Source organism: Lycium ferocissimum, chromosome 4 (genome assembly GCF_029784015.1).
Source record: "Lycium ferocissimum isolate CSIRO_LF1 chromosome 4, AGI_CSIRO_Lferr_CH_V1, whole genome shotgun sequence".
Classification (NCBI taxonomy): domain Eukaryota; kingdom Viridiplantae; phylum Streptophyta; class Magnoliopsida; order Solanales; family Solanaceae; genus Lycium; species Lycium ferocissimum.
The window spans coordinates 10353517-10379144 of record NC_081345.1 but is presented as its reverse complement, the minus strand read 5'-3'; the positions used below and the strand labels follow the sequence as shown (position 1 = coordinate 10379144).

At 35.6% G+C, this 25628-nt stretch overlaps 2 protein-coding genes across 2 annotated transcripts; one reads left to right on the top strand and one right to left on the bottom strand.

Annotated features, from left to right (window-relative positions):
- Window positions 1–695: 695 nt before the first annotated feature.
- Window positions 696–3354, top strand: LOC132051533 (uncharacterized). Its single transcript, XM_059442668.1, has 2 exons — window positions 696–1349; window positions 2944–3354. Exons 1-2 carry the CDS (start codon window positions 840–842, stop codon window positions 3004–3006), a joined length of 573 nt encoding a protein of 190 aa, XP_059298651.1. The 5' UTR covers window positions 696–839; the 3' UTR covers window positions 3007–3354.
- Window positions 3355–4647: 1293 nt separating this feature from the next.
- On the bottom strand, window positions 4648–16615 carry LOC132051532 (subtilisin-like protease SBT2.4). The gene is made up of 10 exons (XM_059442667.1): window positions 16438–16615; window positions 15957–16101; window positions 14970–15391; window positions 10451–10546; window positions 10260–10329; window positions 8198–8480; window positions 7643–7989; window positions 6723–6990; window positions 5827–6099; window positions 4648–5246 (listed from the first exon to the last, which is right to left on the bottom strand). Exons 1-10 carry the CDS (start codon window positions 16596–16598, stop codon window positions 4834–4836), a joined length of 2478 nt encoding a protein of 825 aa, XP_059298650.1. The 5' UTR covers window positions 16599–16615; the 3' UTR covers window positions 4648–4833.
- Between the last annotated feature and the right edge of the window lie 9013 nt (window positions 16616–25628).

Genomic DNA, 25628 nt, shown 5'->3' with positions numbered 1-25628 from the left:
CATATTGGACCGCTCAGTCAGCATTCAAGACAATCCGCCAACAAGAAGGCCGTTTGTGGTCCCTTCATGTGACGGCAAGGGCTCGTTTGGTACCAAAAACAAACTGAGGGTAAATTCAGATAGTTCGAGGGTAGTTTTGATCCTTTTCCAAAAAATTAAGACAGATGACAGTCATTGGTGTTAATCAGATTGATTAGAGATTAATTGATCTTTAATGGTGGAACATCGGTGGTCTGTTAGTCAAAAGGTATGTTTAGCCCAAAAGTATAACGGAAGGTAAATATAGACCTTTTCCCTCTATTTTTTAATAAAAGAATTCTATTAAAATAGATTTTCAATAATTTTTGCTTTTTCAAGAGGTTGAAATACGCACACACTACTTAAAAAGCGCCTACGGAGTAAATAATTCTACTAATAGCTTAGAGGAGTAATAGGACACCAGGAAAAATAAGGTGTACAAATGAAAATTTGGCTTTAGTCCAAAGGGTATTTATGCATTTTCCCAAAAGGTTCTACGAATAGTTTTTGAAAAAAATAGTGGAGCCGTAAGGAAATACACATTTAGTTCTAAAAATATATACACTAGGAAATTTCTAAAATCGTTGTCCAAAGTCAAATCAATGCGGGATCACATTTAAATTTCAAACACAAAAAGTCGAAGAAAATTAATACCTCATACAAATATGTTTAAATATAGTAGTAACAAAAAGGGAACAAAAACAGAAAGAAAAAGGAGCTGTTTCCTGTTTCCTTAACCTTGGATCCTCTCTCTCTCTCTCTCTCCCCAAAACCCTAACCTCAAACAAATCAAATTCCTCAACCATTTCTCTCAAACAAACATGGCATCATCAATCCATTTCACAATAATGTTCACACTAACATTATTCTTCACAAACATACCTTTCTCAATTTCCATAACAACCAACAAAATCACTTCAATATACGACGTTCTCAATTCCCATGGTCTCCCTGTTGGTCTATTACCAAATGGAATTACAAATTTCTCAATGGATCCTTCATCGGGTCGGTTTGAAGCCCATTTACCACAATCTTGTGCGGCCCAATTTGAAACCCATTTAAGATATGATAGTACTGTGTGTGGGATACTTAATTATGGTCAGATTTCGAATATATCTGGTGTTACTGCTCAAGAATTGTTTCTTTGGTTTGCTGTTAAAGGGATACGTGTTGATATACCCAGTTCTGGTTTGATTTATTTTGATGTTGGGGTTGTTTCTAAGCAGTTTTCGCTTTCTTTTTTCGAGACTCCGCGTGATTGTACTGTTACTAATGATGATGGGGTTAATGAAAATCTGGTTTTGTTCGATAATGGTGGAAGAATTGTTGAGGTATGATGCCGTCTTTTAGTACTCCCTTTATCGTCCTAATTTATGTGGTACAGTTTGGATTTCGAAAGTCAAACGAGCAAATATTTGATTGCGATTTATATTGTATGCCCTTTAAATATCTTAAATTGTTAATCATGCTGAAGGTTTTTCGGAAACAGCCTCTTTGCCCCCATAAAGGTAGATGTAAGGTCTGCATAAATCCCACCCTCCCCAGACCCCCACTTGTGGCATTAAACTGGGTATGTTGTCGTTGTTGTTAATTATGGTGATTTAGAGTACTTTTTATGTAGTTTCTAAATATTGTAAATTATTTTTCAAAAAACTTAAAAGATTGTATGTCCGAATTCACGGTTAAAGTAAACAAGTTTGACTCTTGACATGAGAACTGTATCACATAAATTGGGACAAAGGGAGTAATTTATTTCGTATATGTGCTTGTGTATTCCTAGAATCTTGAATTGCCCTTTTGGTTTTGTTTTGGGGATTTTGGCGGTGCTAATGTTGCCAAGACCTGGTTTTTCATCATGTTTTGAGTTAATGGTTGAAAACACACCCGGAAATATTCTTTTTTTCACGAGTTTCACATCCAAACTATCAGTTGTTCCCTTTTTCTATCTGGATTATCACCATTTATGTATTAAAAATAATATTTCAGGTGTATTTTGGACCATTATATCTTAAATTTTTGCTATTACTTATTCATAATTATGTGCCTTGGGTGAAGATGTAACATTTGATGTACTATTAACATTGAAAAAAGAATTCATGAGAGGTGTTTATAGGTTGGGCTGGCAATGAAGGTTGATGCTCAAAATTTCAAAAAATGCATTCATTGAGGATTGATCCTCTATTTTTATAATTTTGTTGATATAAATTTATTTTGAGACTTGTTAGTTGTTACGCTGGATTCCTGGCGAAGTCTTCTATAACAAATTATGATTTTGCTTTTGCATCGAAGTATTCAAGAGCTATTCGAGGTTTTGCCCTCATTCATTGCCTTCTAAATGCTGCCTTCTAATTTTTTTTTTTTTATAGGTCTAAATCCCCAAAAAGTGCAATTGAATTTTGTTGCACTGAATGTATTGGTTGCTCGTCTAGTCTCTTTATGTTTATTTCTATGTTGCTCGGACTCTCCAAAAATGATGCCGCACCCGTGTCGGATCCTTCAAAAATGCACTACTTTTGGAGGATCCGACACGCACCCATGTCTATTTTTGAAGAGTCCGAGTAACATAGGTTTATTTGCCTTCCTCAGATGAATTTTGCTTGATGTATGTGAAGTATGAAGAATAACATGCTCCGTTCTTTTCCTGTTTCTTTCAAAAATGTAACAACAACATAATACCTAGTGTAATCCTACAAGTGTGGTCTGGGGAGGGTAGAGTGTAGGCGGACCTTACCCCTACCTTTGTGCAAGTAGGGAGGTTGTTTCTGATAGACCCTCGACTCATTTCGTTTAAAATGTGATATGAACTTTGACAGTCTTAAGTCTTAACTGATGAAAAGATTACTGGGATGACCTGAAATATCTGAATCTTGACTGATAAAAAGAATACCGTGATGACCTGAAATTTCTTATTTCATTCTGTTGCAGAATCAATCAAGGAAGTTAATTAAAGAACGTCCAGGAAAGAGCAAGGCGAGAGCTGTATCCTAAATTGGAGAGAAAGAAATCTTAGTCAAGGATAAGGCCATGTCGGTGAATTACTGGTTCTTACTCAAGGAGCATATCCAAGAGTCCATTTTCACCTTTGTGTGATTGCTATATCTGACTTGTGGCAATGTTGTTGAAATGGAGTATTCAAGGTAATGGTAACCTGGTTCCTGCAGGTGATGTATGGCACTATATTACTGAGTTTGTAGATGTATAGTTGTTACAAGTGTATCATTTTGTTATAACCATGTATACGCCTTGGCATAATTTTAGCTTTTGTAAATTGAAAAAGTGATGTATGTCTGAAAATGAAGTTGAGGTAATTGTTATGCTAGTCTTGCGTTATTGGTGGTGGTTTGAAGTCTGACTAGGTAATGAAGAAAGTTTTATGCATTTTTGAAGTCAATTACATGTCATTTTGTTGCCAAGGGTCACTCAGTTCGTTGAGCATGAGGTTTCCATAATGGAGGTCTTGGGTTCGAGATCCCCTTCCTACAACAGCAGGGATTTGCCTTCTGGGTCGAGCTGGTCGCACGGGGCTTGCCTCGTGTGGGTTATCTCTCCTGTGTGGTTTGCGGGCTATTGCACAGGAGCACGGGGTTTACCCTGTGCGCACCTGAAGGGTAGCGGCTACGGGTCCCCTTGTCAAAATAGTACTGTTTTACGATCATGGAACCTAGTATCATTTTGGAATGTGATGTGATCTTGCTTACCATGTGATAAGAAATTTAAAGCGAAGTATATTTTCATGGGCTGATTTTTCCCACTGAACACTTAACATGACATTTTTGCCAATGTCCTTGATTCTTTGTCAAATGGTTCTGGAGAAACCTGCACGTCTTTTATGTAGTTGCAAACGCATGAAATTTAAAGCAAAGCATATTTAGCATAATTATTTGATTAGTGTTTGGAGGAAGCTCAACAGTCTCCTTCAGTAATAAGGCAGAGATGGAATGTTTGTTATTACCATATGAACTTTGGGACTAGAATGGGTTATTTGCAAATTCTGATGAAGGTCATTTAAAGTGTAAGCTGAAAGTCTTAGTGGGCATAGTTTTCCCGGACCTATACTAATGTAACGTAGCAGGTATCTACTGAAATAGTTGGGTGTGTAAGTTGGTTCGTATACCACAGTTATTATTATTATTATTTTTTTTTTTTTTAAATGGCTTAAATAAGTTTTTAGCCGATCTGAATCTCTTCACTTCTGCACCAACAAACAAAGCCCAACCTTCTGTGTTATCTGGCACTGTGGTGAGGTGGCATTGTTAATGCCCGTGTTGCGTCCATTGAATGAGGCCCGCAACCTGCCAAAAATGTAACTTGCATGTAATGCAAGGGAATAATATATTCATTAAACAAACCGCTTTAGCATGGTAACTGAACGCTCACTTAAGCGTTAATTAATGTTCAAGTTATGGTGAAATAACGTATCCAAGTTGTGATCTATTGACTTCATGAGTTTGATATGAATTCTACAAGTTTCAAACAAGTTAAATGTTGAGTTTGAAGGCTTATAACATGAATCTATGATTTGAATAGAAATGTTGGGACTATTGGTGCCTTTTTCAAACTTTATGGTTATGGACCAATGTTGCCAAATGTGAAAATACTAGTCAGAGTAAAGGTACGAAATGTCAGGTCCATTTTTCGTGCAATTATGTGACAGTCGAGACAAAGCTACTAAATTATTACGTACTTGGCACCAGATAAAGGGTACACTGATAATATATTTTACTTCATAACCGACCATTACCTTAATGCTTTATGCTTTTATAAAACTCTACTCATCTACTATACTACCAATCTTAGTAATTGCATTTTCTGATATCACATTGTAGAAATAGGGAAAATTGATAGTGGGATCTTCACAAGGTGATTTAAAGATCCTGTTAAAACAATTTCACCAAAGCTGAAGTCATCAAGAGCCTGTGTGACATTGAGCGTGATGAGCAAATCTTGGGTTCCTTGTGGAGCTATTCTAAACCAAGATGGCTCAATATCAACCGCTACTCCTTTTGGTGGCAACACTGCACTTAGATACGTCTCTGCTTTGCTTGCCACATTCATGACTGTCCGATGTACTATTCGCGATCCAGTAAGGGATGTTATCGTAATCGAAGGCAAATTTAGGTCCGATGGATTGCCGAATAACTGACCACAAATTCCTCCTGTTGCGGTTTTGACTATTGTGGAATCAATATTTGGCAAAGAACACAGGAAACTGATGTAATCCTCGTACCCTGAATTTAGAATATGTCACGTTATTGTCTTTTGATTTAGCAATTGGGCATTATAATAAAAAGGAAACATAAACTTGTTGATTTTGTCGATTCAAAATGTTTTAAGATCTGGTCACCTATTAATGGGATTGTGGACAAGGAGTGGGAGAAGAAAAGGTTGCTAGAAGTATATATCCTACAAGTTCTTCTAATATTATTGCCTGATTTAGTAGTAAATTAGAATGAGGAATCTCACCTAGAAAATTGACCTTTTTACTTTTACATATTACTTTTCCCTCGGTCCTAATTTATGTAAAGATGTGTGAGTGAACACATAATTTAAGAACGAAAGGAAGACTTTTGAAACTTATGTTGTAAAATAAGCGCGCTATGAATATTTGTGTGGCTATGAATCATCTCATTAAGCGTAAAATGAGAAGTTTAAAATCAAATTGTTTCTAAATATAGAGAGCTATCATTCTTTTCTTTTTGGACCGACTAAAAAGAAATAAGCGTCGCATAAATTGGAACGGAGGGAATACTAGATATAGTGAGTAGACATGAACATATAGAAATGAATAGAAGAGTTGAAAAGAATTACCTGCTGCAAAGACAAGACCAGGGTCGATTGCACGAGAGGGATTGACAAGACCAGCACCAAAACCAAAAGGAGCAGAAGTGTACAAGCTATAAAGATCAAACCCTTGAGCCATTATGGGGTCTCCAAGATTGTCATAAGTGCTGGCTGTGGTTGATATAGCTGAAGCTATCATTGATGGTGTCCATGATGGATTGTATTGCTTTATTAGTGCAGCTACCCCAGCAATATGAGGTGTTGCCATGCTTGTACCAGACATTAGAGCAAAATTATGGCCTACACACACACACACACACACATAAAATTGGGTACTAATTAGCATTTGTATATTATAAGAGCTGGAAGGTTATTAAGTTAGTAGAAGAGGTAACATAGGAAAGATCACTACCAAAGGTTGTGATCTAAGGTGGACTCAGGATTTGAAGTTTATGGGTTCTGAATTTACTGCCGAACTCATAGCTCATCTTAGTTATTGAGGATTAAATATTTATATATATATATATATTTAATAGATTTCTTGATACAAATATAGGATCTAAGCAAAAGCTATAGGATTCATCCGAACCCGTAGCTGATAATGCTCTAGCTCCGACTCTAGTTGTGGTGGGGTTGTAAGTACCCATCCTTAGATGAAGTCGCCTTTGGTATGGAGTGCTTTAATCCCAAAGTGGGACACCCCCAGTGAATTCCAATCAGGCCCCAACCCCAACGCGGATAGAGGACACAGGATGGGGAAAAAAAAAAAACAGAGGAAAAGATCAAAGTAGCATCAGTTGGAAGTCTTATTATTATAGGTTGTTGTTGGTTTTTTGTTTTATTAACTTTATACTAGAAGGACTAAACTAATTATGAAAATTTTGCTTTTAAAATTAGTAAAACTATAGGAAATAGAGACGTACCAGATAGAATGGGATTTGAAACACTCATGGGACTCCAAGCTGCCCAAATTTGGTGTCCAGGAGCCAAAATATCAGGTTTAAGTACATCAGTAGGATTTTTACTCTGATCAATGTAATCAGGTCCCCTTGATGAAAATCTACTGACTATAGGAGCTCTTCCCTTGTAAGAAGCATTTCTTCCTTCACTTATTGCTGCTCTACCACCATATCTTACCACAAATCCTTTCTTGTCCCTTACAGTTTCTTTTTCATAGTACTGCAATATATTCTGCAAGTAAAAACTAACATCCATGAAGGTTTAATTGAAAATGCAGTTTGATATTAGAGATTGTTTGGTCAAAGTGTCGAAATCAACTTATTGTACTTCTTAGCAAAAGTGTTTTTGAAAAAAAAAATTAAGAGAGTAGTAGTTTGTGTTGGCTAAATCATTTAAGAAGTGCTTTCGTCAGTAGTTTGTGTTTGGCCAATATTTTCAAAAGGTGCTTTTAACTGTCATATTGTGAAAAATGGAGTTACTACTAATTAATTTGGTAGAAATGAATTTTTGATATGAGTAACTTTGTCCTAAAAGAATCAAAAACACCTATTTTGGGAGAAATTATTTTTTTCAGCTTCTACTTGAAAGCTTGAAATACAGCTTTTGTTACTGCTTTAAGAATACTTATTTCTTCATAAAAATTTGGCCGAACACCTTCATTCTCTCAATTCATGCTTCAAAATCATTCTGAAAGAAGGTAAGTAGAGTAGATACATATAAACTAGAGGAAATTTAAGCTGTAGTAGTGATTAATAAGCCCAAAAAAGAAGAAAAGATATATATATATATATATATATATATATATATATATATATATATATATATATATATATATATATATATATAATGATGATGAGGTAAATCTACTTGTTTTGTTAGAGACCTTTGTCTCAGCAGTTGTTGGTATCATTATGCCAGGAGTAAAGAAAGGAATTGGCTCGGCTATGAAATCTCCGTAAGTTGGATTTGCAACAAAAACAAATGCTCTGAATCGAAGAAGGCTGGCTGTATCTATGATAGCTGTAAGAGTAGAAGTCCCATTGTAGAAACCAGCTGAAAATGTGCAAATGACAATACTGCCTTCCACGACAAAAGGGTCAAATGCCTCTGGATATTGGCATTCCTCGGCCCCATTATTTGCAGTTCTTGAAAATGTGGTATTTATCTTAATCGCATCCTTAGCCAAAACCAGCTCATTATACTGAATCATTCCATCTCCTGATGTCGGTCCTACAATAATATATAATTCAGTATAAAGTAAGGTCAAAAGATAATAGAAGCTGTAACGACCCTGATCCAACTGTTAAGGTATTATCCGCTTTGGATCTAGGTCCGGACGGATGTGTCCCTTGACTTTTAGCCCAAGAGGCGCCTTTTGGGTTAAGGCTATTTGAAAAACCTTTTTACATAAAAGTAAGATTTATGTAACAAAACTAACCTGATAGTCCTACACCCCCAATTTTGAGACCGTTACCAAGAATAAGAGTGGCAGAATAGGTTCTATCAGTGTCACAAGCAGCAACACCCACAGCCCATGGACTATAAGAGATGATACTGTAAGGAGAAGGACCCTCGTTCCCAGCTGCTTGAACAATAAACGTTCCAGCTTTATGCGCAGCTAACATGAAAATCTCAAACAGGCTCAAGAAAGTGAGTGTGCCTTCTGGTGGTTCATCTGGTCCTACTGACAGACTCAAGATATCTACTCCATCTAATACTGCCTGCAAATTAATGTGTCAAATTCATTCAACGGGTGCATATTAGAAGAATGGAAGGTGTGAGCCGGGGTATGTGTGTGTAGACAACGAAATTTAGCGGATTTGAAATAGGATTCTACAAGATGAGTTCAATCCATCTTCAACTCTAAGGTCGGATAGGGTTTCTTGAAGGCTACTCTATCCTAAACCCTAGCTCACACTCATATAAAGGGACACATATTCACTAAGGAAGGCATATCAAATATCTCATAAACTCATGGGTATTCACAAAGAGATCAAGACATCAAATACTGCCTTTATCAAAAGCGCTAAGCATACTTGGAGATCAAATACATCACAAGGAGGTCTTCCTACGTTCAAGAAAGACGTTACTAACGGTCCTCAAATTATGGAGAAATATTAGGAGAAAAGAATCAGGGGAATAAACAGATGTGTACCTGCGATATTTATCAATGTATCTCTGTTTCAACGTATTTTGTTTGTGATTTGCAGTCAATTTTTATCACTTAAAATTTGTTGCAAATAAATTGGCGAGCCCAGTGGGACCAAATCTTCCCTTCATCTCTTCTCTCACAAATCAAATATGCAAAATCTGGAGTCACAAAACCGCCAAGATGGAAGCTCCATAATATGGTATTTCAAGTCTCATCTTGAGTTCGTCAAGTCTACACTCCGACAAGCCTTGAAGTAGGGGGCATTTGTAGACAACAAAATTTTAGCAGATTTGAAATAGGACTCTACAAGATGAGTTCAATCCATCTTCAAGCTCTAAGGTCGGTTAGGGTTTCTTGGAGGCTACTCTATCCTAAACCCTAGCTCACACCTATATAAAGGGACACATATTCCCTAAGGAAGGCATCTCAAATATCCCATAAACTCATGAGTATTCACAAAGAGATCAAGGCATCAAATACTGCCTTTATCAAACTGCTAGGCGTACTTGGAGATTAAATACATTACAAGGAGGTCTTCCTACGTCCGAGAAAGATGCTACTAACGGCCCTTGAATTATGGAGAAATATTAGGAGAGAAGAAGCAGGGGAATAAACAGATGTGTACCCGCAATATTCATCAATAAAATCTCTATTTCAACATATTTTGTTTGTGATTTGCAGTCAATTTCTATCACTTAAAATTTGTTGCAAACAGCATGTGCTAATTGTAAAACAATACTTACTAATTACTTTCTTTTTGAATAATGCTAATGTTCGAATCAACTTGCATGCATTTCAACTATATTAAAAAATAATTACTGATAGAATAGCAGCAGAATTGCAAAGGCAAAATGACTAATACGTTTAAATATGGAAACGATCCTACCATTTAAATTGAGTATTTTTGTTCTGAGTCATGTTTTGATCATGTTTATAAGTTGTTAATACTATTTATAACTTATTGGCATGTTGGGTTGAGACTTGAGGGATACGAGCATGTTTGGGATTAGTTTTGAGCTGAGGTACTGCACCAATAATTTTTCGGTGATTATGTAATCACGATCGTGAGACTGGAGGAAACGGCTTAAGGGTCTTTGCCTATAGATTGATTGCCACAAAGGTTGAATGGGCTAAATCGATTGACTTCCATAATAGTGAAAGGAGTTGGTCATGATCGCTAAGAAGGCTTTTCGTCCCAATTTCAAAATCGCAGAGTATTTATCCTATAGATTTGGGTTGTGTCAAGGATACATATGATTATCCAGAGTGCTTATGATCAACCCTAATAACTATTTCTCAGTTCCAAACAAGTTTGGATAAAAAGTTACAAAGTGTGAGTAATACTTACTTGATCAATTGCCGCTAATACATCTGAAAGAGTTCCTATGGTTGGATAAACAGCTTTATAAACTGCAATCCTGTTTGTCATAAGCAATTCCACAACAATCCTTCAGAAACCATCTATATATAGTCCTTTCAGAATCATTCGTTGTGCCTATGTGTATGTGTGTATTTTTCTAAATATGTGTGTGATATTACCTTGCTCGTGGCGCCATTCCAGTTGCTCGTCCATAGTACAAGCCATTCACCACTACCGGCACTCCAAAATTTCCTGCTGCAGTTGAAGCGACATGACTGTAAAGTAAAAAGTAGTTATAAAAAAGATCTAGGGTAACAGAAACTTGAAGGCAAAATCTTACTCTCGTATATCTCAAGCTAACGTTTTCATTACCTTCTATTTTCTGGTTTCTCAAGGAATATGTTTTCTTAATTATTATTTTTGGTAGACTATATTTAAAAATTTGTTAGGTTCATGTCATTAGGAGGCATAACTCGCATAAATCAGTCCAGTTTCCTCTCAAATTGAAACATGGGAAATAACTATTTAAGATCAAAGTCATCATCCAAGTAACCTGATCAGTGATTTTGTACAAGGATATTGTTTCCGGCTCTAGTTTCCCCTATTGCATTAGTAATGCTCTAATAGATCCTTTGTGAATTTTGATGTCATAAGAATTGCCAAATTTCTTCCACAAGTGAGCTAATTCACCCTCCACAAATAAGTGCTTCATATTTTCCTCCCTGTAAGTTCTACAGCAGTTGCATTTAGAGAGGCCATGCAATCCAAACGTTTTGGTTTTATTATCGGTGGCTAATCATCCTTTACTAGTTTCATCATAAAGAAAGAATCTTTAAAAGAAAGTTTTGGATGCCATATTTTTTGAGAAGTAATAGTGTATGCTCTAGGTTTCCTGAGAGTTTACCATGCAAACTTGCACGTAAACTTTCCACTGGGGTCTGCAGTCCAAATGACACAGTCTTGCTGACCCCTATGAATTTGTATTTGAGTTATATTACTGACCACGGTGGGAGGAATAATAAGCCTAAGATCATTCTCTTTCCTTTTACCCTCTCCAATGTAATGATCCACTTTAGTATTCTTGGATTTAACTCCTAGTTGCATCTGTTTGGCCAGTTCCCCAGTCCTATCTCGTTTGACTCTGATGAAGTTGCTGAGTCATAGTTTGACTCTTCTACCTCTTGTTCTGCGTCATGTTTTAATACTGATTCAATTATGTTGTTCTCTTTGTCATGATTAAATTGATTGTAGTTCCTCGTCCATTTTGTGCTTTTCATTTTGATAATTGCTCCTTTACTCTTCTGATTTTGATTCACTCATATTGCAGTCCTCACTTTGTTTAGTGTTCTCTTTTGCTTCTTCTTCCTTTTGGGAATTTTTATCTAAGAGGTTGTCCTTCTGCCTTTATTTTTCTTGTCTCTTTGTCGTCTTCTAATGAGTCTTAGCCTTGTTCTTATCCTGAGTGGGTGTGTTGCTCTTGTCAACTTAGTACTTGTTTGATTTGCTACTGATTTGTTCCTGCTCATGTTAATTGTTTTGTTTTGTTTCCTTCAAGCTAGGCTAAATCTGATTCTTGTAAGTACTGTTCTTCTTCATTTTGGTCTTTCTTTTCTCTATGACTTCATGCTCATCTTTGTTCTCATGCATTTCCTGATTTTCTTTAATGATTCCCTTTGCACTTTTTTCTTCTTTGTATCCACTGTCTCTTTGTTTCCCTTTTTGTTGTAGTTTTTCTTTCATCCTACTTCATCTGATCCAGTTATGGGTGCTCCATCCTTTGTTTCTTGTCATGCCTCTTTTTGTTGGTGTTATTTAGTAGTAACAAGGTTGTACTTTTTCTTTTTATTGATCTGTCTTCACACTTTATTGATGGTTGGTGTATGTTGTTGTTGTATCAAACTGGTTTCTGTGAGATCATCCGCCATTGTTGTTTTAGTTTACTGGTTTCATTTGCGGTTTTGAATTAACTTTCTGTTTGTTTCCTTTTCCTTTTCTGGTGACTGTTGTGAATCCATCTTCTGTGTTATTGCGTTCTTTATTTTGCTTGTTTTCTCGTTTCTAAGCCTTGATTCTTTTATCCCTTGCTTTGTTTCTACATACAAATCTCGTATGGCATTGTAGCTTGTAGCATAAATAGTAATCAAGGGTATCCTCATACTCAATATTTTCTGTCCCGCCAATCTATTGAATCCTAGCCAAATTTGATCTAATTTTGGCTTAAGCAAATATATTTCTACTTTCATCTTCACGACATTTCCCTAGATTGGAATATGTGGCTAAATCAGGTGCCACAACAGTACCAAAAAAATGTGGCTAAATCAGGTGCCACAACAGTACCAAAAACATTCAACATTCTGAATACGACATCCCATCTGAATAAGTTTCATGGTAATTGATGGATAATAGGTGTCTCTTCCTCAATTTTAAAGCCAGTGCTCCACTTAATAACTTTCATAGTATAGTCACCGATATGATGGTTTTTTAGAAAGGATATAGTTGTAGTCGCCTTCATTGGAAAAATTCAGATAAACATGTTTGCTATTAAAATAGGCAAATTTGAGTGGTTCCTTAAGGTGATATCTAGAAGCAAATACCTTCCTAGTTTCGCCTATAGAAGGTTTGCCTTTCGATGAATTTCTAACTATGGTTAATTTACACTCCTCACCTATGTTTACTAAAATAATTTTGAGAAAATATACAACCAGCTCATCAAGATGAATCCTATGTTTGATCTCAACCAATGTGATGCTTTTAGAAGCTTAAGCAAATTTGACTCCCACAACAATAGAAAACATCGGTTTTGATATTGTTTGCTTATTGGCTTTTTGTTTCCTGATGAAGAAGGCTTGTTTTCATATGGATTTTCTTTGATATTAGTAGTTTCTTAGTCTGCTTCTTGATGGGGTTTTTATCTCTAGGTTTATCGAAGTTAGTTCAAACTTTGGGGTAAGCATCTTTCAAGTTAGTAAGAGGCTGGACCTATTCCGGTTGTTTGTCTTCCGTTTGTTGTCGATCTTTTTGTGTTCTTGAGCATTTTTTGTTATTTCCTCATCCTCGGATTGTTCTGGTGATGAGTTTGTAAGATCTTCATTCGATAAAAGGGATACGTGTTCAATTTGTCCCGCATAATCGATCTCCACCATCGAAATTGAGGTTTGTTGGTGGTGATTTTTGCAAGAATTTTATAGTTAGTGGCAGTCATGATTGGGATGTTTTTATGACTATGGGTGGAGATTGGAGTAATGGTTTTTGTTTATTAGGTATGTCGGGGGCACGGGTGGTTGCTGTTGCCCGAAGAGGTCAATTGATATGTTAGCTAGTTGTTAGAGAGGAGACAGATAAAACATGACCCAATTAGAAGAGAACGAAACTTTAGTCATACTTTGAACTTTAATTAGGTATTCTTACATTGTACTTTGCATGTCATGGTTTTCTAAAACTTATTCAATCATTTAGCGGAGTTCGTCGATGAAACTTACTGAGTAACAAGTTACCAACATACGCAAACTTCATCCACTTTTTGTTTTGATCTTTTTCATAGACAAGTGATCCCGAGACGAGCAGACGAGCTAGTGACCTCATATTGCTGCAACTCCTTTAAAGTGAGCCCCACCATGATTGTCTTGCAATGGTCTTTATTTTTATGTTTGACCTTTGTTTAACTGGGCTATGTCCCAAGTTCAGTCTTTAGCTTTTGTATATCGCTAGAGGCTATAGACATTGTGGGAAGTATAGAATTTATACGAGTAATGATGTATGATTTGATCCCTTGTCGGGACATGATCTATATAATTGAGATTGTGGATAATTTTAGGTCTTGATATACATGACTTGGAGTTATTGGTATATTTTATCATGACTATTGTTGAGGCGGTGGTGCTATGAAGTGCACATCGCATAGGTTATGAGACAGAGTTAAGAATTTGTTTGTCAGGGAATCTGCTGTCGAATGCCTCAGGCGACCTTTTAGTTTTGGAGCATGAAACTTAATAGATACTTTCACATTATCTATTACATATTTCACTTGTACGTCCAATTTGTCCATTTTTATTGATAAAATTTGGCACTTAATAAATAGAGTATATGTCTAACACAAATTTCTCCCGAGTAAAAGAAAACAGAGAAGTTTATTCCTTTTGGGTTTAGAAAATGATCATTGGCATGAAATTTAACTATAGCATGACCGAGAAGTATTATAATTATACCCATAACTATGTTAAGTGGTATAAGTTAACTTCTAAAGTTTAAAGTTAACTTCTAAAGTTTAAGCGACCAGTTTGTAGAGTATTAGATAAATACTAAGCAAATATTGAAATAAGTAAATGTACTATTTGAGTTTATCTAAAACAAAGTGATGGATTGAGAATTAGAGCCCGTTTGGATTGCTTATATAAGTTTCTTTATAAATTTGCTTTTATTTTTTAATTTTGTAGACTACAAATTAAAGTCATTTTGTCTTAAAATAAGCTTAAAAAATAATTAGGGCCACATTTGACTTAAATTATCAAGCGTTTATAATTTAAAACGAACTTTTATGTAAAAAAAAAATAAGTTGGACTACCCCAACTTATTTTTTTCAGCTTATAAGCTGCAAACAGCTTATAGAAATAAGCCAATCCAAACGGGCTCTTAGACAAGTATGACAATCAGAATTAACTAGGTAAAAGAAATTTAAGCACATCTTAAAATGCATTTTACCTGCCATGTCCAACAGCATCAAAGGGTGAGAGTATATCCACAGAATCATTAAGTTTTGCAATAGTTTGAGCTCCAGCTGAGAAAAACCTAGCAGATACTATCTTACCATTGCATGAAGTCTGAGGAAACATAGGACCTTCTTCACAAGCTCCAGAAAAATGTTGAAAATTATGTGTTGAATTTGTAGTAGTGAAACTGTAAGGATTATCAATTGTGGGATCATAAGCAAAACTAGGGTGCCCTGGATTAATGCCAGAATCAACAAAACCAATCACAATTCCTTCACCGGCGTTTTTATCTCCTCTTTCTTGAGCCCATACTGTAGGTATTCCCAGAAACTGTGGAGTGTAAGTAGTCATTAATTTAACCCTCTTGTCTTCCTCTAATAACTTCACTCTAGGAGCATTCTTCAGGTTTTGAATCTGAAATGGTTGAATATTACAAATGAGAAAACTCACAATAATTTTTTTTTGTTATAGTGATTAGTCTGGTAAATATCACACTACTAGAAACAGAGGTTTTTTCCCATCGACATTCAATGCGAAATTTGTGTTATAAAAAATGATTTTCCAACCTCATTCCTATTGAACCAGCTCACTGGGAAAACATATGATGGGAAATAGGTTCCCATTGAAACGCTAAGAAACTTTCTGATTTTTCCGTGTGAAAACAATACTATTTAGGCTTTTCCCACTGACATTCAGTGGAAATAGCCACTAAACATTTTTCAGTAGGAAATTTCAGTGAGAATAAATAGTGATTTTTTAGTTGTGTCAGCGGAGTTGGTCAAACGTTGCTAGTGTTACTTTCAAAAATTACTAGTACTCTAAAGTTCAAAGAAACATATACTATCAAATACTTGTGGAAAATTTATTAACATTGGTAATTGATTTACACTTTGTTTGGTGCAATATGATGTATGGTACTTAGCAAATAAGTGAAGATCATGTAGAGTTAGATAATTAATAGTTTGAAGGTGGGAAATACCTGAGATGGAGTAGTGTGGACTGCAACACCATTTACGATGTGTTTAAAGCTGTAAATCTTGTTATAGCTCCCTGTCTCCAAATTACTTTGTAGAAACTCATCATGGGATTTTATCAACTGATTTGCATAAGCCTTGGCTGCTTCGCTAAATATTAAAAACAAATTCTTACTCATGAGATGCTTCTAACTGTTATATATAAAAATAAAATAAAAAATTTACGTGACACAAAAAAGATACTACACATATGAAGAATTTCAGGACACAGTTCTGTTAGGTAGAGGGATACTTGTGTCACATAATATAATTTAATACATTGATGATGGCCTAAAGTCTGACTAAAACTTTAGATTATTATCACTTCCTCACTTATGACTCATCTAGCTAGGAAGCAATTACTATTTTCTTGTTTCCAAAAATATTTGTAAACTCTTACACACCTCAATTCTCAAATTGAAAAGAGTGCTTAAATTTTGACAATACCTATTTGAATCAAGCTTGTTGCCTTTTTCTAAAAATATTTTAACCTGACGAAAAGCAACAGGATCACCCTCCATTAGAATCAAATATATTTTTCTATCTTCGCCATTGCATGAAACAAGAACTACAAAGAGAAGTAGCAAGTTTTTGAGGACTAAAATCATGGCTAACACAACTATGGGAGGACAAAAAAAAAAAAGAGTTTAATTGAAGGTTTCATGCCATTTGAAACATTGAAGTTCAATAAAAAGCACCTTTACTAAGAAGCATAAACATTCTTGTTGTGAATAAAGTCAAGCTTTCCAAGAGAAAAATCCGCTCCTTTTTAGAATTAACCGTTACGTTTGTTTTGTTTCCCTTTTTTGTCTTGTTTCACATCCAGATGTTTGGTTAATCTACAATGGAAGAGTAATTTAAATTATGCCATGTCAAATTATAGCATATATAATAATAGAACTATAGAGGCGATCAATACGATTTATAAAAGTGTTTAGTTGACCCGAAAAAAAAAAAAAAAAAAAAAAAAACCTACAACATCAGCGGTCCAAAATTAATTAATTTATTCTCCCCAATTTTTCCTTTATTTTTAGTGTTTAAATATTTCTTTTATGTTTGCTTTACTATGTAACTTTTTTACTTCATTTTAATGAACTTTATTTTGGAGGAAATTAAATCACAAAAGATAATTGCATATATCTTTTTAGGATTTCATGACATTACAAAGAATCTTGAGCTTTATTTTAATTAGCCTTGTATTTGTTATGTAGGAAAAATTAGTAATTCTTTTAAGGAAAAAAGAAAAAGAAAAGGCGAAGAAAGAAAAATAAATTAAAACAAGAACAAAATTATCGTCATGGGCTATCTCAATTTATTTTCCTGCCTATTCTTTATGCAGTTATAAAATCTCGTCCTTTAAGGAAAAAAAAAACAAGAACAAACGAAATTTGGTCACGTCACATTGCATAACTAACGAAACTCCCTCATAAACATTCATCACTAACTCAGATGAACCTCACATTTCACTCATGACCATTCGTCACAAGACTCACATGCACTTACATTCCACTTAGCAGCGCACTCTTTTTTTTTTAATTTTAAATTGAACTGTACAGTTCCATATATCATCAATGATCTACCTGGGAGGGGGACTTCACCTTACCTCCCACACATTTGTTGAATTACCCAAAATGCAATTCTTTTACTGATGGGAAGATGATGAAGAGTACTAACAAAAAAATTGTATATCCCTCTCCTATACTTATAATCAGTCAAGGAACATCAAAAGGTACCTATGATCCATCTTTCTTTCCGAGAAGAAATTATTTTTGAGATGCTTCATTCTAAAAGAACGAAATTGAAGGATATCCATTCGAATTGCTCCTCTAGCTTCATTGGGATATCCTGACGGTTGTTGAACCATGTGAGTTCTCTTAATTCCAGGCCATTGTTCACAAAATATCAGCCAATTTATTGTCTTCTCTATAACAATGGGATATAGAGCATGCTTCCATTAGCATAATTTTCCTTGTGATGCTCTATTGTATTTTCAGTGTTCCACGGGATACGAGCTTTTTCCTTAATCCAAAGACACACACTTGGATTCACTCACGCGTCATATTTATCCACATACACACACTTTATGAATTTTCACAATAAACATTATACGTCACGATCTAAATCTGACACTAAACCATAATCAACACGCAATAAATAGCTACCTGGACCAGGTATATTGGTTGTAATAAAGCTACTAAAATAATGTTGCATGATAGTTAAAATGTTCTCATATTGTAAAAGCGAATTAATAAATTATTAAATATAATTGTAAATTCCAAATTCCCAACTCTACTAAGTCATGGAGCAATCTTGCTAAAGACCAGTAATACAAAGATACAAGACATAACTCGAAATAGAAATAACATGATTGCAAGATAAAGATAAGACCTAACAACACCTCCACAGACTGGTGGATGGCTCACCTCAATTGATGACAAACTGGAGGACCAACCTCAGCGGTCAACAACTATGTTGTCCTCAATAGTATCTGCACAAAGAAGTAAATAGTAAGTTAAAATGACCTAGTAAAATCCTCGATCCACTCATGTCTTACCCTGGGACAAGCTTTAAAAATTGTAGTGTATAATGACATAATAAAGCTTCATCAGGTATAAAACATTTATACAACTAAGCAACTAAATCACGATATGAAAATAGGATACAAAAAAATTAAGCTCAACTGCTGAGTAAGCTGCTAAACCAATAAAAGTCATGTTGCTGTTAAGAAAACTATTACGAAAAATGAAGTTTGTTAAGCCACATGTTTTACCCGTCTTCAGAGTGTTGGTCGTCTGTCTTATCTGCCTGGCGCGGTGCACCGACCACCTGTCTTACCCGTAAGCACTTAGTATTATCGAGTCGTTATATGCTAATGACATATGTGCCCCCCGCTAAAGAAGAAGTGTGGGGTCGCTATCCTATCGTCTTACCACAACTAATAAAATGCAAATAAGAGACAAATAGTACAACTGCTAAAACAACAACAACAACAACAACAACAATAATATACCCACTGTAATTCCACAAGTGGGGTCTGGACAACTGCTAAATCAGATATCGTAAATATCAAGAACCTCCGAATAGGCATGCTCAATATCAACAATAGTTAACAAACATGATCAACTATCATTAGCTGCTAAATACTACTGACATGTTGAATATCAATAACTGCTAAAAGGTATCACGAAACAATATAAAATACAATGTTAAGGCCCTTGTGATCAACACTGTATACTTAAAATAGTTATTGATCTCATACTTTCCCCGCACATGAACTAGAAAATATCAATGCATCAAGAAACTCAAATAAAATTCTTTAGGATTAGTTAGCCAAACAAGAAGTTAAATCTCATTCACCTTCCAATCAAATTTGATCTAAAGACGTATCCTCAATCCTCGTGAGTTATCTTGCTCAACAACTCCCAATCTATGCAAAAATACACATCTGGATTTAACTGTATGTATTTGACTAGGTCCTATATTTTAAGACTCTCCAATGTCAAAGTCAATCGAAAGTCAACTTAAAAGTCCACCCTAAGGTCAACTGTTCAAATCTCGAAATCAGATTACCCATTAAGTAGAGAATCTAAGTCAATAATTAAAATCTAGTTTTGACTTAGATTACTAGTCCAATCGCTCAATTTTTCCTTTTTAAACCTAGGTCTCAAATTCCCCAATTTAGAGTATGAAAACTCAAGTTTACTTCAAATTACTCCAAGTTAGAGTATAATATCAAGATTAGCATAAGGAATCATTACCTTGACCTATAGGTTGAATCTCCACCCTATTTGATCCCTAATCAGTTAGAACCTAAATAAAAACCCCAAGAAAATGGCTATCGAAATTGTGAAATCTAATATTTATACCTGACAACCCTTTAAAGACGATCACTCTATCACACCGCCATCGCAGTTCAGATGTGATCCTAACTCAGCGCAATTGTACTTCCTCTTCACCATAATTAAAGCAACTGGGTGGCATGCATCGCGATCGCTTTAGACCATGTGATAACACTAAATGCTGGCTCACTCTTTTTCGTGATCGCACGCCTTGTCCACGAATGCACAGTGCACTAGATTACAGAAAATCTGCAACTGCAATTTAAGGTCCAATAGTGTCGAAATTCCTCTGAGACACTCTGATCCCAATCCAAATAATGCCAACAAATTTGAAATAGTATTTTGACTTATAAGGAGTCCCAAAAACATGTATTGAACCACAAACGTTCAAAAGGAGGGTTGAGTTGTTACATTCTTGTTTTGGTACATAAACAATTTTATTATCAAGAGAAAGAATTCAGCATAGGAAAAAAGACTGAAGGTTACACACAACCTCATCCAACAACACAATTCACTACCCTTAACTAGCTTCAACAAGATCTTGCCTAACAGAAAGTAGATAGGATTGTAGTTTAGAGATCTAAGCCTTCTTTCTAATCCAAAGTTCAAGTTGCCTCTATGACATACTTCCTGGATAACAGTCTTGATCAGTATAGTTGTATCTCTAACTTTTGCTTGGAATACTTATGTTCCTTTCCTTCCAAATGTGATGCACACAACCAAAAACCACCATTTTAAAGATAGCAACACAAGAATTTTTTCTTTGCAGATGGACATCTAAGCCAATTCTGTTTGCCAATTCATTGGTTACCTGTTAACATCTTGCCAAGCCAGTGAATTCTTCCATACAAAATCAACATATGGGCATTCAAAGTAGATATGGTTAATGCTCTCTAATTCACTATGGAGAGACTAATGAATTGGTAATTTCCCAACTAGCAAGCAGTATTTTGTGGACAATCTCCCCAGGGTAGTAATTCTAAATATGAATAGCCACTTAGGCGTTGTATAGTTGTTGGCTTGTTGCAAACTATTATCCTCCAAGGGATTTGTGGAAAGGAATCTTAAAATTCCCTTTAGAACTTCTAGATGTAAAATGTTTGCAAGGTCAGTTATTGCTCATAGTCATTACTAGCAGCTTCAAAATATTTCTTTCTCTTAGAGATCTTCAATGATACCTGCTTTGGGGTGTTACATTCTCCACCATTTAAATTAACGTTCATGCTTGAACGAGTGGATAAATTTAGTTGGGGTCTCAATTAGTTGTAGGTATCTGCCCTGAATTTCCTGTTTCATTTACCAAGTTGCTTTGTCAGTCGAATGGTTCCTCCACAACACTTTCATTGACAGAATACTCTTCAACCTCAACTAGCAGACCTATCTATTCAAAATAGCTATCAATATCTTCTCATATACCAAATTCTGGTCTAACTCAATGGCATTATGCTGGATAACATGACTCAGATTATGAGACTTCATCTGAAGCATGGAATAATGAAAAACTAGAAGAACCACCGATTAAACAGGCGGTACAGCTAATCTGTAGGCCACAGTTCTAATCCTTTACAGGATTTCAAATGGACCACTCTACTCAGGCTCAAATTTTCTTTCTTACTGAATAGCATGACTGCTTTTCATAGGAGAAACCTTTAATAAGACTAACTTACCCTTGATAAACTGTAATTTTCGAACCTCATGTTTGAATAGGCTTTTACCTCCTTTATGTTGTTTTAAGCCGTTTTTGGATCAATTTGACCTTGTCTAGGCCTGTCATATCAATTTCAAACCCAAAATTTTCCTTTACCTAGTTCGAACCGACTAATTGGAGAACGCAACCGCCTACCGTATAAAGCATCAAAAGGGGTCATCTGAAAGCTTGATTGGTAACTATTGTAGTAAGCTAACCCTGCCGAAATGTAGTTCATCATCCCAACGACCCCAAAAATAAATGGGACATGCTCTCATCATATCCTCCAAGATCTGAATGACCCACTCGGATTGATCATCAATCTGCTAGTGAAATATTGTTCAAAGCTCAATCTGGGTACTCGATTCTTTCTGAAAAGACTACCAAAACTGACTGGTGCGCACCTCTATCAGAAATGTTAGAAATAAGAACCTTGTGCAACCAAACTATCTTACAGATTTAAATATGTGTTAGTTTCTTTGCCGTGTTGGTAGTCTATAACGGTATGAAGTGCGTGGAATTCATAAGCCTCTCAACTATCACCAAAGCTAAATCATGCTTTTTCAATTATGTGGTAAACTACCTCAAACTCCATTTTGATCCTTTCTAGCTTTTGTCCGGGAATGATCAGATTCCAAGCTAAACCACCATGTTTTTTGTTAATACTTGACTTGTTGACAGTTCAAATAACGAGCCACATGGTCGAAAATACTTTTCTTCATCTTTCTCCACCAAAAGTGTTTCTTTCAAGTCTTGATACATCTTTGTTGCCTTAGGATGAATAGCATACCTCGAACTGTCTGCTTCCTCAAGAAATTAATTGTCTTTAGTCTCCTACATTCGGTACACAAAGTCATTGATGAAGTCTCATTAGCCCATTGATGAAGTCTCATTAGCCCATCAACATTAATAACAACCTTCTTAGCACCTCTCTGATTCACTTTAGGTGCAAGTAAGTAAGGATCCTCATATTGATGAGTTTTTATCTGGTTAACCAAAGTAGACTATGCCACAACATAGGCAAGACTTTACTGCTCCATGAAGCATCAAGGCTAATACGTTAGCTAAAAGCTGAAAATCTATAATAGAAAAACGTATAATATCTAAAACGGAAAAGGCTCAAATATGCCATCCAACTATCGAAAATGACTCATTTATGCCACTCATCAATAGTTTGGCTCATTTATGCCACTCGTCAATAGTTTGGCTCATTTATGCGATCGAACTATAGGAAATGGTTCATTTATGCTATCGAACTCTAGGAAATGGCTCATTTGTGGCACTCATCAATAGTTTGACTCATTTACGCCATCGCATGTTACCAAAATGACTTATCCATGCCATATTTCATTAAAGTTGATTTTACAATACCATATATGACATGTGACCTCGAACTAGATTATGGTTGTGGGTGGGTAAGGTGTATGGGTCGGATTTTTTTATTAATTTGGCATTTAAAATTGGGTTAGTTTAATCAAACGACGTAGACCTCTAATTAGAGGTCACGTGTCATATCTGGTATTATAAAACTGGTGTTAATGAAAAATGGCATGGATGAGTCATTTTGGTAACGGGCAATGGCATAAATGAGTCAAACTATTGATGAGTGGCATAAATGAGTCATTTCCTATAGTTCGATGGCAGAAATGAGCCAAACTATTGACGAGTGGCATAAATGAGCCATTTTTGATAGTTGGATGGAATATTTGAGCTTTTTCCGTATCTAAAATAATAGTCAAACTGCCCATGCACTACCTACTCAAGGCATCTGCCAATATATTTGCTTTCTCCGAGTTGTACAAGATGATGATATCATAATTCTTAAGCAATTCAAGTCATCTTCGATGTCTCAAATTCAAATCTTTTTGGTTTAAGATGTATCATAAATTCTTATGATTTCGTGAAAATCTCATATAACTCACCATACCAGTAATGACGTCATACATTTACTATAGAAATAATGGTTGCAAGCTCTAAATCATGGGTAAAATATTTCATTTCATAATTTTAAGCTACCTTGAGATGTAAGCAATCACCTTGCCACTTTTCATCAGAACCCAATCCAAACCAGTATGTGAGACATCAAGATACACTATATAACCTCCCTTTATCGTAGTTAAGGTCAAAACTAGTGGTGTAGTCAAACCGGTTATGAGTTTCTTGAAACTCAATTCACATTTCTCAGACCAATGAATTGAACACCTTTATAGGTCAACTTAGTCAACAGAGTTGCTAAGGTCATAAAAGTTTGCTACAAAATACCTGAATTAACCCACTAAACCTAGAAAACTTCGTATATCCGTCGGTGCAGTAGGCTAGGAAATTGTTAAACTATTTCTATCTTCTCAGGATCAATATGCCATATTTTGAAATTGTCACGACCCAAATCCTTGGACCGTGACGAGTGCCCGATCACTGCTGACCAAGCACCCCAAACTTGTACTTGCCATATGCTGAATAACCTGGTGGCCCATTTCTAACTCATATCTGGGAAATAGCATCTGCTGTAAAACTTATGCAATGAACTCTGTCTCGAAAACTCATAATTTATACACGTGGATATGTATATATAGGCATACGTGCAATGGATGATAACACAGTCCGACATGGCCACTGCATGAGCTGTATGGAAAATAGGAGACGACAAAGATACATGATATTCCCACTATATACAACTGTCTACAGACCTTTATGGAGTCTAGCTGTAGAAAGACAAGACAAGGCCCTGTCATACCCACATTTGTACACATCATAAATAGCATACCAAAAGCTGCAGCTCCGGATCAAATGGAGCGCATTGACTGCGGCCTGGGAGATCCTACTGGCCTGGCTCGTCCGAATGACTACCTGAACCTGCGGGCATGAACGTAACGTCCACAAGAAGGGGCGTCAGTACGAACAGTGTACTGAGTATGTAAGGCATGAATAGTAACATAGTAAGAGATACCAAACATGGAAAATAACATAATGAAAGTATGAAGATAAAGTAATATAAAAGAGATCAACCTGTGCCTCTGAATGTCTTTTTAAGGCGGATGTCGTGCATGCTTAGCTTTTTAAAAAAAGAATTTTCCATATATACATATATAATATCTTGTCCAGCCGTTAAGGCGCGGTAATATATATAGCATCTTGTCCGGCCATTAAGGCGCGGTCTTGTCCGACCATGTAGGCGCGGTGTTATATATATATAGTATCTTGTCCGGCCATTAAGGCGCGGTGAAATATATATAGTATCTTGTCCGGCCATTAAGGCGCGGTGTGAAAGAAAATACTTACATATATATAAAGCATGCATGAGAGCCTAATTAAAAGCCACAACTCTATCGGAGTGACGTAAGGTCGGTAGCCTCCGATTATATTATAGAACAATCATTATCGCTATATCTCACCTTGAAGGAACAATTATCATAAGGTAAGATCAACAACAATGAATAAAATCAAGAAAATTATGAAATAAGCTCAATAATCTCATAATAGCATCAAATCCATAAGCTTTGGAATCTCCAAAAATGGAATCATCATCATCATGTTCATCATAGAAAACATCTCATATTTGGTATCATAAGAAGCTTTTAAGAATCATGAACTTCTAACTTTTGGAAGTAAGAAGGTTATGGAAACATATATGGAATCATAACATAGGAATCATGCCTTTTGAAAGAAAGAGACTAGCTTTAACATACCTTTTTAGTCACCTTAACTTTAACTACTCAACGCTTGTCCTCCCAGGCTCGTAAATCTATATTCAAGAAAATTTATACTATTGTTAGACTCACCTTTATACGCTTGTCTTAATCCTTCAAATAAATCTTTCTAGAGTTCTAATTCGGCAAAGATCTCCCCTGTTTATATGCCTAGCCCGAAATCACAATCCAATAACCAACAAAGAACAACAACAATACCAACATCACAACAACATTATCAACACCAATATTCTCCATGAAACATCCCACACGATGTTTCTTTAGTCTAATAATCGATTCATTAATTATATGATATTCCAACGGTTTTACTCTCGGAAGTTAATCCCAATTCGCAACAACAATACCAACATCATTATCAATGTCAAATACATATGAAAATAGCACCATAATTCTTTTTATAACTCC

Coding starts and splice junctions, on each gene's coding strand:
- LOC132051533 (XM_059442668.1), top strand. CDS start 840: ATGGCATCATCAATCCATTTCACAATAATGTTCACACTAACATTATTC. Junction 1,350..2,943: donor ATGGTGGAAGAATTGTTGAG/GTATGATGCCGT, acceptor ATTCTGTTGCAG/AATCAATCAAGGAAGTTAAT.
- LOC132051532 (XM_059442667.1), bottom strand. CDS start 16,598: ATGATTTTAGTCCTCAAAAACTTGCTACTTCTCTTTGTAGTTCTTGTT. Junction 6,991..7,642: donor CAACAACTGCTGAGACAAAG/GTCTCTAACAAA, acceptor TTTTACTTGCAG/AATATATTGCAGTACTATGA. Junction 6,100..6,722: donor TTCAAATCCCATTCTATCTG/GTACGTCTCTAT, acceptor GTGTGTGTGTAG/GCCATAATTTTGCTCTAATG.